The sequence below is a fragment of the Symphalangus syndactylus genome, chromosome 23 (genome assembly GCF_028878055.3).
Source record: "Symphalangus syndactylus isolate Jambi chromosome 23, NHGRI_mSymSyn1-v2.1_pri, whole genome shotgun sequence".
In the NCBI taxonomy this organism is placed as follows: domain Eukaryota; kingdom Metazoa; phylum Chordata; class Mammalia; order Primates; family Hylobatidae; genus Symphalangus; species Symphalangus syndactylus.
This window is the reverse complement of record NC_072445.2, coordinates 26184316-26198013: the sequence shown is the minus strand read 5'-3', so window position 1 is coordinate 26198013 and position 13698 is coordinate 26184316. Positions and strand designations below refer to the sequence as shown.

Genomic DNA, 13698 nt, shown 5'->3' with positions numbered 1-13698 from the left:
TTCAATGCAGCTTCTTTGTCAACTGTCTTTATTAGGGAGTAGATTCCTTCTCAGAAGCTCTTCTCCTTCCTCACCAGCTCACTTCCCTTTCATTCTCATAAGTCCAAGCCATGGCACCACTCCTAAACAGATTTTAATAAGGAAGTAGAATTCCTTTGCTTGGCTTAGATCTATCATAGTTCATGCCCTGGGGTGGCTGCTGTGCCTGAGTATGTCGAATCCTGAGTAAAATCAGGGTTCTGTAAACTAAGCAAGAAGAGGAGCATTGCTATGGAGTAGAGCAGCGAAGGCGCCTACCATCGCTCCCTTCTTTTTTCTAGTGCATTGTCCATCGCCCTATTTTCCCAGAGCAACAGTAAGTTTTTGTTCTTTACTTTCAGATTATGACATGAGTCATCATATTTGGGCCACCGCGAAAAGGATGAATAGCTGAACAATGCCATTCTGAAATGTATTTAACCACATCCTGCTAGGATATGCTCAGATTGGACTATGAGCTGACTGGTGCTTCTTGTCTAATGCTAGTTTGGCTAATACCATTCACTTTTTTTCAGTATGGGAAATAATTCACTAATGTGAATAATAGAAAGCTCAAAGAGTGGTCATGGTTCTGTTCTCTGGAACCATACCTAGTGTAACTAACCCTTCTCTCTGATGTCCCTTTGTACACTTGGAACAATTATCATGGCTTTCCAAGTCTCCTTTGCTTCCAGCATCCGGTGTTTCATCTACCCTTCTTGTACTTTCATCTAGATGCCTCACTATATTCTTTAATATTTCTCTTGAAGTTTGGCCTCTGGAGCAGTAAACCAAGGATGTGATGGGACTATTGCATTCCTTGTTCTGAACACAGGCTGCCTTATTGAACAACTCCGGTGGGCACCTTTCACGTTGTGTTCTATGTGAATGGAGTACCCTGGAGTTACACAGTGTATCAGCCTTGTCTGAATGCTGTGTTCCCAATAAGAACTCCAATAATACTCTATCTTTGGGGAAAAACAAAACAACCTTAGATCTATTTGCTTATTGAGCATCTCCAGTGAGAGGTTTGGTACATACCTCAAATTCAGCCCCCGAGAAAACAGAACCCACATGTCTGTACATTGTCCAAATAACACAAAAACACACATTCCATATCTCAAACCCATAGTCTCCTGTTGTATCTAAGACCCAGTCCAGTGCTTTTGTTTGGGCCTTCATCATATTTCACCTGGGCTATTGGAGTAACCTCCTAATTAGTCTCTGCCTCTGATCTCTGTATTCTAACATCTGTGTAGTCTCCAGAGGGATTTTATTCATGCTGTTTCTCTGCTTTAAAAACTCTGAGGAACTCCCTTCTGTAGGATAAAAATCAGACTACTGCGTGAGGCCAGGTGCACTCACGCCTGTAATCCTACCACTTTGGGAAGCCAAAGTGGGAGGATTGCTTGAGCCCAAAAGTTCAAGACCAACCTGGGCAAAAAAAAAAATAAAGACCTCATCTCTTAAAAAAAAAAAAAAAAAATGCCTGGTAATGTACACCAAGTACTCCCAGCTACTTGGGAGGCTGAGGTGGGAGGATTACTTGGGCCTAGGAGGTTGAGGCTGCAGTGAGCTGTGATTTTCACCACTGCACTCCAGCCTGGGTGACAGAGTGAGACCCTGTCTCAAAAAAATAACAAAACAAAAGCAGAAACAAAAAACTCCTGCATGACACACATGCTCGTTCATAATTGGGCCCACCCTAACTTTCTAGCTATTTCCTGCAATTTGCCCCATCGCCCTCCATTGAATTGGTTTTACGCCCTAGCCTTGTACCCAGCCCTGGTTGCACGTTAGACCTGGAAAACTTTCAGAACTCTCAAAGCTCAGCCCCCATCCCGACCTGCTTCTTGGGGCTGGGGCTAGGCATGAGTAAATGTTAAAGGTTCTCTAGGTGATTCTGTATTCAACCAGGGTGAGAAACACTAGGCTGTGCCTGCCCTCTTGTGAACACACCAAGCTCTTGTATTCGCCAACATTTTTACAGTTTCCTCCACTTATAATTTCTTTCTCTCCTTTTCTGTGTAAGAAAACCTTTTTCATTTTTTAATATCTCAATACTACCTCTTCTCTGAAGGACTGTCAGATCTCTCTCCTCCTCCCAAGAGTTGGTTGCTGTCTACTGCATTCTCATAGTAGTTTCTACATTTTTTGTGTATCTGTCAGTTGTGAGTGATTTAAAGGAGAGACCCTAGCCTTATCCATAATGTGCCCAAGAGCCTTACATAATGCTTAACATCTTATTAAAGTTTAAATAAAATTATACCACGTGCCATCAATGCTTGAAGAGACACTAGTCTGATCCATTGTATAATTGTTAGGTAATTACCTGAAGTAGCATTAGACATTAGAAAGTAACTGCCATGGTATGGTGACAGTCGTATCTTGCCAGAGTAATTAGATTTTGTTCCTTGATAATATGACAGACTATAACAAGGAGGAATTATTGGGGTGACTGTGCATTGAATGAATGACCCACTCTATCTGGATTTCAATGAAGCTCTTAATTCTTTCACAGATAGCTTTCTCAGTGATAATCTAGGAACCATTGTTCCAATTGTACAATTTAAGTGGATGAGGAAGGGACATTAATTATCCAAAAAAGGCTTTATTATTAATAACTGATATAAATCAGTAGTGTAATGCCATTGCAGAAAGCATGAGGGAAGCCCACATGCTACTGTAATATAGGTTACTATTAAGTTTTGGTCACCATAGTTCATCAAGGAGATGGAGAAATGTGTGAGGATTCAGAGATGAATGCCAAAGGTAATTAAAGGAGTGGAAAATGCTTCCTCTGAGAAAAGGTCATGTAATTAAGGCAGGAGAAAGCTGAGAGACACACGCTTGATTACTCATTTCATGTGCATAGACATTTTTATGACATAGCTTCTTTATATCCACAGAAAACTAGGCAGGAGAAATTTGCTTAAATTAGAATATGCAAGTTTTGGTTGGACATGAAGAAAAATATTCTAACTGGATTACAAAATGCAGATCTGATCATGTTAGTCCCTAGTTACAAAACTTTAGTTGACTTCCCATTGTCTATAGGGCAGAGCCTTCTTTAAAAAATAAAAGTTAAAAAAAGACATTGTTTATTAGTTGGCTGATTTTTTTTGACAAATCAAGCTTCCAGTGATTTTTTTTTTTTAGGTAGATGACATACAACAATGGTTTGGGAGTCTTAATTTGTTGGAAAGTGAAATAATGAATGATGGAGGATTCATACACAGATGTGTCTCAACTTAGAGTGGGGTTACGTCCCTGTAAATCCATTGTAAGTTAAAAAATCATTGTCAAAAATACACTTAATACACCTAACCTACTGAGCATCATTGTAAGCCTAGCCTATCTTAAACATGTTCAGAACACTTAACATTGGCCTATAGTTGGGCAAATTATCTAACACAAAGCCCATTTTATAATAAAGTGTTGAATATCTCATGTGTATAATGAATACTGCACTGAAAGTGAAAAACAGTAGTCGTATGGGCGCTCAAAATATGATTTCTACTAAATGCATGTAGCTTTGGCGCCATTGTAAAGTCAAAATATCGTAAGTCAAACCACCGTAAGTTGAGGACTGTGTATGCTATATGAAAAAAATAGTTGAAGATAAATATTAAGAAGAAAAAGGGGAAAACAAACGCAGAGCCAAAATTGCTTGTGCTGTGGTCCAAATGTACTTTTTGGGTTAAGGCACAGCCTGAATCCAATCTATTCCATAATACAGTAATCATGAAGTGGAGGAACCGTGGTATATGATAGTGTTCTGTCTTCTCAACAAGTTGTATTAAATAAGTCTGCATTTGTATGTTTTGATCTAAGATAAAACATTTAAGATGCCTGTATCTTTAAAAAATTTCCCTCTTCTACCATTTTAGAGATAATTGAAATTTTTAATCTATAATAATTTTAAATTTACATAAATTGCAAGAATACCAAAAGAATACCCATAGATCCTATCTTAGTCTGCCTGGGCTACCATACATAACATAATTACAGAGACTGGGTGTCTTAACAGAAATTTATTTTTTTCACAGTTCTGGCGGCTGGAGAGTCCAAGATCAAATGGTTTGGTTTCTGGTGAGGGCTGTCTTCCTGGCTTTTAGATGGCTGCCTTTTTCCTGTGTCCTCATGTGCTAGGGGGTGTGGGGGAGAGGTACAAGACACTAGCCCTATTGTATCAGACCCCTACCCTTATGACCTCTGTAGCCTAATTACCTTTCCATAGGTCTGTCTCCAAATACAACCTCCAAATACATTGGAGGTTAGGGCTTTAACATGTGAATTTGGAGGAGGGAGGAGGGATATCATTCCGTCCACAGCATACCCTTTACCCAGATTTACCTGTTGTTAACATGTTACCCCATTTGTTCTCCCCGCAGTGCACACAAAATTTTTGTTCTACCCACTTGAGAATAAATTGCATACATCATGGTCCTTTACCTGTAAACTCTTCAGAGTGTATTTCCCAAGATGAAACTATGTTCTTACTGAATCACAGGACAGTAACTACAACTGTAATAACTTTAACACAGATAAATATTTTTATCTAATCTACTGTCCATGGTTTCAGGATGAAACTGCTCCACCTCAGATCATCAGGCATTAGTCTCCTAAGGAGCAGGCAACCTAGATCCCTCCCATGGGCAGTTCACAGTAGGGTTTGTGCTTCTGTGAGAATCTAATGCCACGGCTGCTGATCTGACAGGAGGTGGAGCTCAGGCAGTAATGCTCACTTGCCCACTGCTCTCCTCCTGCTTTGTGGCCCAGCTCCTAACAGGCCACAGACTGGTTCACAGCCCTGGGTTTGGGGACCCCTGCTTTATTGCATTTTCTTCTCCAGTATAGAATCCAGTCAAAACCTGTATTTTAAAAAATGGCATCTGGGTTCCTCCATAAACAAAACTCTGCCAGCTCTTTCCATAAGCTCCCCCTTTCCCACCCCCTAATTTCAAGCCCTGTCTCTTAGTTTCTGCTTCTTGGAATGCTAGAACCCCATTTGCCCTACAAAACACCTACTTTTCTCTTTTTTAAGACAATCTTTTATGAAGATTTTTCCTGCCCTCCCTAAGCCCAGATGGAATTAACCCAGCTGGAAACCAAGAGGGCTTTCTCCTTAATTCCCCTCCACATCCTGTGCCCTAAGCATACTTGAAATATCTTAGTTTGTATTCATGAGTGGTACATATCTGCTTCCCCCCTCCCATCCACACCCCCATCCCCTGCCAGGAGACTCTAAGCTCTTTAAAAGAAGGGACCATATTTTATTGGTCTCTATATCGCTAGAGCTTAAAGATAGGATCTGTCACACAGAAGGTGCTTTATAAATATTTATTAGTCATCAATGGAATACATCACCCTAAAGAGCTACTGAAAGAGGTTGTAGGGAGTCTGATCTTGAAGAGTTTCAAGAAGGAAAATGCCCCTCCAACCAGAGGCCTTACAGTGGTTCTAAGGGAAAGAGAATGAGCTGAGGGTGGGTAGAGCAGTGCTTGATCTCCAAAAGCTTGTTTGATTCTGTGATAAAGCGTGGTGAAATCAGGCAGGAGTTTTATATGTCTTAAGATTTTTCAAGCTCACACACGGCTTTCAGGAGAACATAGTCTGGAGTTATTTATTTAATTTTTTAATTTTTTTTTTTTTTTTGAGATGGAGTCTCACTCTATTACCCAGGCTGGCGTGCAGTGGCATGATCTCGGCTCACTGCAGCCTGTGCCTCCCGGGTTCAAGCGGTTCTCCTGCCCCAGCCTCCCAAGTAGTTGGGACTATAGGCACATGCCACCACACCCAGCTAATTTTTGTGTTTTTAGTAGAGATGGGGTTTCACCATGTTGGCCGGGCTGGTCTCAAATTCCTGACTTTAGGTGATCCACTTGCCTCAGCCTCCCAAAGTGCTGGGATTACAGTCATGAGCCACTGCGCCTGGCCTATTTTTAAATTTTTAATCTTGAACTAATTTTAGACTTGCAGAAACTTGCAAAAATAGTACAGAGTTCCTAGAAACCCTTCACCCCACTTTCCCTAATGTTAATATCTTACATAACCATAGAACAATGATCAAAACCAGGAAATTAGCATTGGCACAATACTACTAACAACAGATCTTATTGAGATTTTACCAACTTTTTCACTAGTGTCCTTTTCTATTCCAGGGTCCTGTCAAGGATCCCACATTGCATTTAGTTGGCGTGTCTGCTTAATTGCCTCCAATCTGTGACAGTTCCTTAGTCTGTCCTTGTCTTTTGTGATCTGGACACTTTGCAGGAGTACTAGTACTAGTACATTATTACTACAGTTTCTTTATTATAGGCAGACTGAATAATATAAATGAAAAATCAATGACATTATTTTTAAGACACAAACTGAATAACTTTAAAAGGACCATACCCTGCACCTAGGCCTTGAATTCCTAGTTCTTTGTTTAGCTTCTGAATGTCTAGTAGTGATAATAATAGCACTGATGCTTAGCCACACGTAGTTCATGGAGCACACTTAAGTTCTCTGTCAGGAGAACTTTGGCATTTCTTAGCTTTTGTACGTTTACATTGTTAATTGTAGCTCAAGTGTCTAGAACACAGTATATTTAGCATAAATTTTCATACCTCGGCAATTTTCATCGACCACAGTTATCCCTCAGTGTTTGCCCAGAATAGTTAGTCAGCAGAAAAGCATTGAATTGGAGCTGATTCATTTCTGAGTCAGTGACAAATTTACTTTCCAAGCATAATATCTCTAGTTGTATAAGAAATTAGAAAAGAGCATTATTTAGACCAAGGGTTAGTGAACTGTGTAAAGGGCAACATAGCCAATACACTAAGTCCTCATTTAACTTATCAATAGGTTCTTTGGAACTGCGACTTTATGCCAAACAACATATAACAAAACCAATTTTGCCATAGGCTAATTGATATAAATAAGAGTTAAGTTCCTACAGCATATTTCTGGTCATAAAAACATCACCAAACTTCTAAATAAAGACTAAAACACTTTGAACATTAAACATTGGAATAAATGTGAGCTATAAATACATTTAAGAAAGATAAAAAAAAAAAGGTAAGGTAATTATTTACCTACTTATTCCAGTTTACGGTCGTGAGTGGTCAGAGCCTATCCCAGCAGCTTAGGGCCCAGAGTGGGAACCAACCCTAGACGCCAATTGCAGGGCACATTCACACGCCTCCCCTACACTCACTCAAGCCTGGGACAGTATAGACATGCCAATTCACCTAGTGTGCACCTCTTTGGGATGTGGAAGGAAACTGGAGCACCTGGAGAAAACCCACACAGACACAGGGAGAATGTGCAAACTCCACATGGACAGCAGCCCCAGCCGGGAATCAAGTTTTTTTCCCTCATCAACATTATAACGAAACAACATTATTCCAAAACCTGCTGTACTTTGGGCTTTGCAGGCTATACAGCGTCACACAACTATTTAGCTCTGCCGTTGTAGTCATGAATGGTATGCAAGTATGTGGGTATGACTGTGTTCCAATAAAACACAGATTTAGACTTACAAAAATACATATACTCAAAAGGTATATTAACATTTATCCTTATCTCTCATTTTTCTCTGCAGGCAGAAGACTGATTTTTGAAAATATGTATTTGGGAGATAGTCACGTCCTATTGAATACCTTGTGCTGGTGCTGCCATCGAAAAATCTGGTTACACTCTGGGGAGGACTGCTACCACTGCAGAACTGAACCACTTCGGCCGTGAGATGAGTGTCCGGCCTGAGCAGGCACACCATGAATAGATACACAACAATCAGGCAGCTCGGGGATGGAACCTACGGTTCCGTCCTGCTGGGAAGAAGCATTGAGTCTGGGGAGCTGATCGCTATTAAAAAGTAAGTTTGATCCTTCACTCCCATGATAATTTTAACTCTACCCTCACCATTACCCGTCTTTGAAACAGTTCTAAAGGGGAGTGGGTAGGATGCCTGGAGAAGAACCTTAGATAATGATTGCTGTGGGTTAGATGATTATTGACTCTGTAACACTCATGTTAGAGGTCTTGAAAACATTTCCACTTTAGATTTACTACTTTGCACCTAGTAAAAGTACTTGTTATCAAAGTGTTTTCTCATATTGTAAGGTAGTAATAAGCAGGTTAATAAACATCATTTTACACGAGAGGAAACTGAAACTCTAAGAAATTAGGTGACTTCATTTGGGCCATCTACATGCATATGGTGGTCAGGTGACTGCTGTCTTGTTCCCTCTGCGCCCTTTGCCCTTCACAACTTGAGTCCACACACATTGTATTAGTTGTCTGTTGTTGTGTAACAATTTACTCCAAGACTTAGTTGTTTAAAACAACACACATTTATTATCTCACAGTTTCCCTGGGTCAGTAGTCTGGACACAGCTTAGCTAAGTTCTTTGCCTCGATATCTCTCATGAGTCTGTAGTCAAGGTGTTGGCCAAGGCTGGGGTCTCATCCAAAGATTGGACTGGGGAAGAATCCACTTCTGAGCTCATTTTGTGATTGTGGGTTGATCCATGGGTTGTTGGCCTGAGGGCCTCAGTTCCCTGCTGGCTGTTGGTGGGATGCTGCCCTCAGTTCCTTGCCATGTGGGCCTCTAAAATCAGCTTACAACATGGCAATTTGCTTCATCAAGACTTGGGAGTCAAGAAGGCAATAAGAGACTTGTACTGAGATGGAAGTCATATCTTGCTTTTGTAAATTAATCACAGAAGTGACATCCTTGTCAAATTGCTATATTCTGTTGGTTAGAAGCAAGTTGTTGAAGGAGAGGGGGTTCTAAAAGGCCCTGGGTAGCAGGAGGTGGGAGTCTCTGGGAACCACAGTGGAGACTGCCACAACCATCTCTATCCAGTTGCCTTGTCAGCATCTATATTTGAATGCCCTGCAGACATTTCACACTCACCATGCCCAAAACTACACTCATATTTAGCATATTCTCTCTTACCCCAAATTTGTTTCTTCTTCAGTGTTTCCTGTTTCAATAATTAGTACTATACCCTCAAAACCTGGGAGTCCTCCTGTCTTCCCTCCCCATTATGCCTCACCTTTAGTCATCTAGTACTGTCAATTCTACGTAATATTTATTTCATCCTCCTACTTCTGTATATTCCCACTGCTAACCTCCATTCAACTCATTACCATTTGCCACCTCCACCATGAGGTCCTCCGCCACTAGGGCTCCTGGCTTTTTTTCCCCCTATTCATATCAGACCAAAGGGATTATTTTAAACATACAACTTCAGTCATCTGAAACTACTTGACCAAATGTTCTTTGTGTCCCATGAACACATCCCTTGCTCCCACCTGATGTCAGTGCAGCCGTAGTGCACAGCTCTATGCCCATGCCAGCACCCCATCCCAAGTGCATGTGGGAGACTTTCAACGAAGGTGCATTCTGTCCAGCTCCTTAAAATGTCCCCAGCAGGCCTGAGCCAGTTGCCAACCCTGTTATTGGCTTACTCATATACCCATTATTGGGTTCCCTACCTCTCTTTTCTCAGTCTCCTGCTCCTTGCCCTGGCTTCCTGGAATCACCTCCCGAATAAACTACCTGCCCCCAAGTTCTTGCCCAGGCCCTGCTTTTGGAGGAATCCAAACCAAGACAGCTTCCAATGTCTTCCTGTCAGTTTTAGGATGAAGCCCCAAATGTTTAATGTGACCTACAAATTGCTGCATCATTTGGCTGAGCCACTGCTCCTGGCAGGTTCACTTTTATAGGCCCTTTTCCTTTCTTCACAGTACTTGGTACAGAAAATTATTGTCTACCTTCCTGCCATGACGTCAGTTTCATGAGGGATATCTTTCTCATCATTGTCTCTCCAGTGCCTGACAAGGCACCTACTGTATCACATAGCAGGGGCTAAATAATATTTGGGGCATGAATAAAGGATTTGATCACTCTACCGGGAGACAGTGTGACAAGGACAGAGTGAGCTGGAGAGATGGGAAGTTTGTTATTGGCCAGCAGTGAGACCTCGGGAAAGTCGTGTACGTTCTCTGTTTCTGTTTCCTCGGCTGTTCTATGTGTTTCACAGGGCTGCTATAAGACAAATGAGACAATGTGATTGAAATGCACTGAAAAATATAACCTTGAAACTTGGATTTCTGATTAACTCATGCAGTTTTCTTTTCTCCATTGAGGCTCTAGACCAGGGGTTGGCAAACTTTCTCTATGAAGGGCCAGGCTGTAAATATTTTAAGCTTCACAGGCCATATGGTCTCTTGCAACTACTCAATTCTGCTGTTGTAGTTTGAAAGCAGCCACAGGCGGTATATAAATGAATGAGTATGGTTGTGTTCCAATAAAATTTCACTTATAGAAACTGGAATTTGAATTGCACAAAATTTTCACATCGTGAAATATTATTCTTCTTTTGATTTGTCCCCCAATTTAAAAAGGTAAATGCCGTTCTTAGCTCGTGGGCTGTACAGAAACAGATGGTGGGGAGGTTTTGGCCCATGGATCAGTTTGCTGACTCCTGCACTAGAGGGTCTAGAACTCTGCTGTCTAGTATGATAGCAAGTAACCGTATGTGGCATTTATATTTAAATTTAATTAAAATTAAAATTGAGTTCCCACATTACGCTAGCCACATGCCAAAGTGCTCGGTAGCCACGTGTCTAGTGGCTACCATCCTGGACAGCATAGAACAGTTTCACCAATAGAGAAAGTTCTACTGAACAGCTCTGGTCTACACAGAATAAGCCTGAGCAATTTCCTTCCAGAGCAAGGTTAGTTAGTTGGTGTAGAGCAAGACAGCAGTCCAGGCCTCTTTGGACTGCACCACACCACTGCTACTGGCAAAATTTGTGACTTCGGATTGATTATTGCACTGCCATTTGAAAATAAGTGCTGGTTTCGGATAGTATAATACTGGGTAGAAATTTAAACCCACTTTAAGTACTGTTAATTAGGTTCAGAATGAAAGCATTCTTCTAAAAGCAAAGTTTAACCTATTACTGAGAATAAGTGTGCTGTTTGTTTCTTTCTTCTCTTCTAGAATGAAAAGAAAATTTTATTCCTGGGAGGAATGCATGAACCTTCGGGAGGTTAAGGTATATATTAATATACCAAGGAATAATTTATGGATGATTAAAATAGCTTTGTACATGCTTAGATTTATAGTTGATATAGTCATTTCATTTGAATTTTTTCACTAATGCTGGAAAGGGAGGCAAATGAGAACATTATAGCTGAAGCAGAAGATTATGGTATAATTGTATATACTGTTATTAGAAAGCTTTCATCTTTAATGGATCGCTTATATCAATATATTTCAATATAAAGAAGTTGAATGTGTTGATTTAGTGAATTATTATTGCCTAATTATTTTCTTAATTATTAACATAAAGGAAAATCTACTTGTTGAGTGTTTTTCCTAGACATAATAGCAGTACTTACTTCAGTTTCTTGCTCTAATAATTTGCACTCCACTTTCTGTGAGGAAATTCATTGACCCCCACACCCTTGCACTTGTTGAGCCTCACACAGACTTACCAGCCCTGGGCCACAGCCTAACCCTGAACACAGAGGGGAGGGAAGGCAGAAGCGTGTAGAAAGGAGGCACCTTACATGATTCCTCATCCTTTCCTCCTTGCTGAGGTCCTTCTTTTGTGCCACGTCAAGCAGTGTGGAGCATCGATCTTTACTTTTATTCAGCCTTCTGACTGGAATCATTATTCTCCTCCTTTCTCCCTGGCCCTTCTTCTATTGATTTTGTTCCAATTTTTCTCTCTGTCAGAGTAGATTGACCACATTGAGTTTTACATGCATAATTCTCTTCCTTGTGCAGTGGAGTGGTGCTTCATCTAATTTTAGTCCTCTCACCCAGCCCTGTTTGAAACACCTAATAGAATATTGAAAAACACCCTTTCTTTTTCTCCGAAGGAGTCCTGTACATGGAAGTGGGGTTACAAGTCTAAAGCAGGGATCGGCAAACGTTTTCTGTAAAGGGCCAGATAGTCAGTCTTTTATGCTTCTAGGACTAAAAGGTCACATCGAAGATGTTATAACAAGAGCAAAAACAAATTTCCATAAAATTTTTATTTATAAAATATAAAATGTAATAATAATTTAGTATAATTTTCTGTATTAGAGGTCTTCCAGTGAGAAGAATGATATTCTTTTTGAGGGGACATAATATTTAACTTAATTGGAGTTCAAAGTTAGTGTTCCCTATCATCAAACTGATTGCAACCGTTCATTTATAAAACAGGTGCTGGAGAGGATGTGGAGAAATAGGAACACTTTTACACTGTTGGTGGGACTGTAAACTAGTTCAACCATTGTGGAAGTCAGTGTGGCGATTCCTCAGGGATCTAGAACTAGAAATACCATTTGACCCAGCCATCCCATTACTGGGTATATACCCAAAGGATTATAAATCATGCTGCTATAAAGACATATGCACATGTATGTTTATTGTGGCACTATTCACAATAGCAAAGACTTGGAACCAACCCAAATGTCCAACAACGATAGACTGGATTAAAAAAATGTGGCACATATACACCATGGAATACTATGCAGCCATAAAAAATGATGAGTTCGTGTCCTTTGTAGGGACATGGATGAAACTGGAAACCATCATTCTCAGTAAACTATCACAAGGACAAAAAACCAAACACCACATGTTCTCACTCATAGGTGGGAATTGAACAATGAGAACTCATGGACACAGGAAGGGGAACATCACACTCCGGGGACTGTTGTGGGTTGGGGGGAGGAGGGAGGGACAGCATTAGGAGATATGCCTAATGCTAAATGACGAGTTAATGGGTGCAGCAAACCAACACGGCACATGGATACATATGTAACAAACCTGCACATTGTGCACATGTAACCTAAAACCTAAAGTATAATAATAAAAATAAATAAATAAATAAATAAAGAATAATAAAAGTATTCTTTTTTATCTTTTTTGGGCCGGGTGTGGTGGCTCACACCTGTAATCCCAGCACTTTGGGAGGCTGAGGCCAGTGGATCACTTGAGGTCAGGAGTTCGAGACCAGCCTGGCCAACATGGTGAAAGCCCTTCTCTACTAAAAATACAAAAAGTAGCCAGGTGTTGTGGTGGGCGCCTGTAATCCCAGCTACTCAGGAAGCTGAAGCAGGAGAATCGCTGGAACCCGGTAAGTGGAGGTTGCAGTGAGCCGAGATTATGCCACTGCACTCCAGCCTGGGTGACAGAGCAAGACTCAGTCTTAAAAAAACCAAAACCAAAAATATTCTTAGCTTGTGGACCATACAAAAACACGTGGTGGGCTGGATTTCACCCATGGGACATAGTTTGCCAACCTCTGTTCTAGAGAATAAAAGTTTGAGATGATCCAAAAACATCAGATATAAAAAAACAAACATCAGAGATAAAAAACAAAGATAATCCAATGACATTTTCTCTGTGACATGAAGTTCTGAGAGGTATCCATGGCTTGGATGTTAAACCTTTATTTTTCCATACAGCTAATTGTGTATTAGTTCTAATGCAAAAGAGATTACTCATATATACAGTTTAGAAAAACTGTGGGCACATAGCGTCTTAGGAAGCAAGTGACTGCCTCAGCAAGATAGTTGAAGAAACTGCTCCTCTAGCTGATGACCACCAGACAACTCCTGCTATTTTTCCTTGCCTGCACAGATGCCACATCGGCTGCCAACTGGGATCCTCCCCACCC

At 40.7% G+C, this 13698-nt stretch overlaps 2 protein-coding genes across 3 annotated transcripts in view; both read left to right on the top strand.

The window, feature by feature from the left end:
* The first annotated feature begins 7632 nt into the window (after window positions 1-7632).
* LOC129472959 (uncharacterized) lies at window positions 7633-7752 on the top strand. Its single transcript, XM_055263006.1, has one exon. The coding sequence runs from the start codon at window positions 7633-7635 to the stop codon at window positions 7750-7752; it is 120 nt and encodes a 39-aa protein (XP_055118981.1).
* Window positions 7750-13698, top strand: part of CILK1 (ciliogenesis associated kinase 1) — a 41029-nt gene continuing 35080 nt past the window's right edge. For both annotated transcript variants that reach the window (XM_055263003.2, XM_055263002.1), the window contains exons 1-2: window positions 7750-7882; window positions 11025-11079. In XM_055263003.2, coding sequence (XP_055118978.1) covers window positions 7782-7882; window positions 11025-11079 — 156 coding nt within the window. In that variant the 5' untranslated portion in view covers window positions 7750-7781. The remainder of the gene's footprint in view (window positions 7883-11024; window positions 11080-13698) is intronic.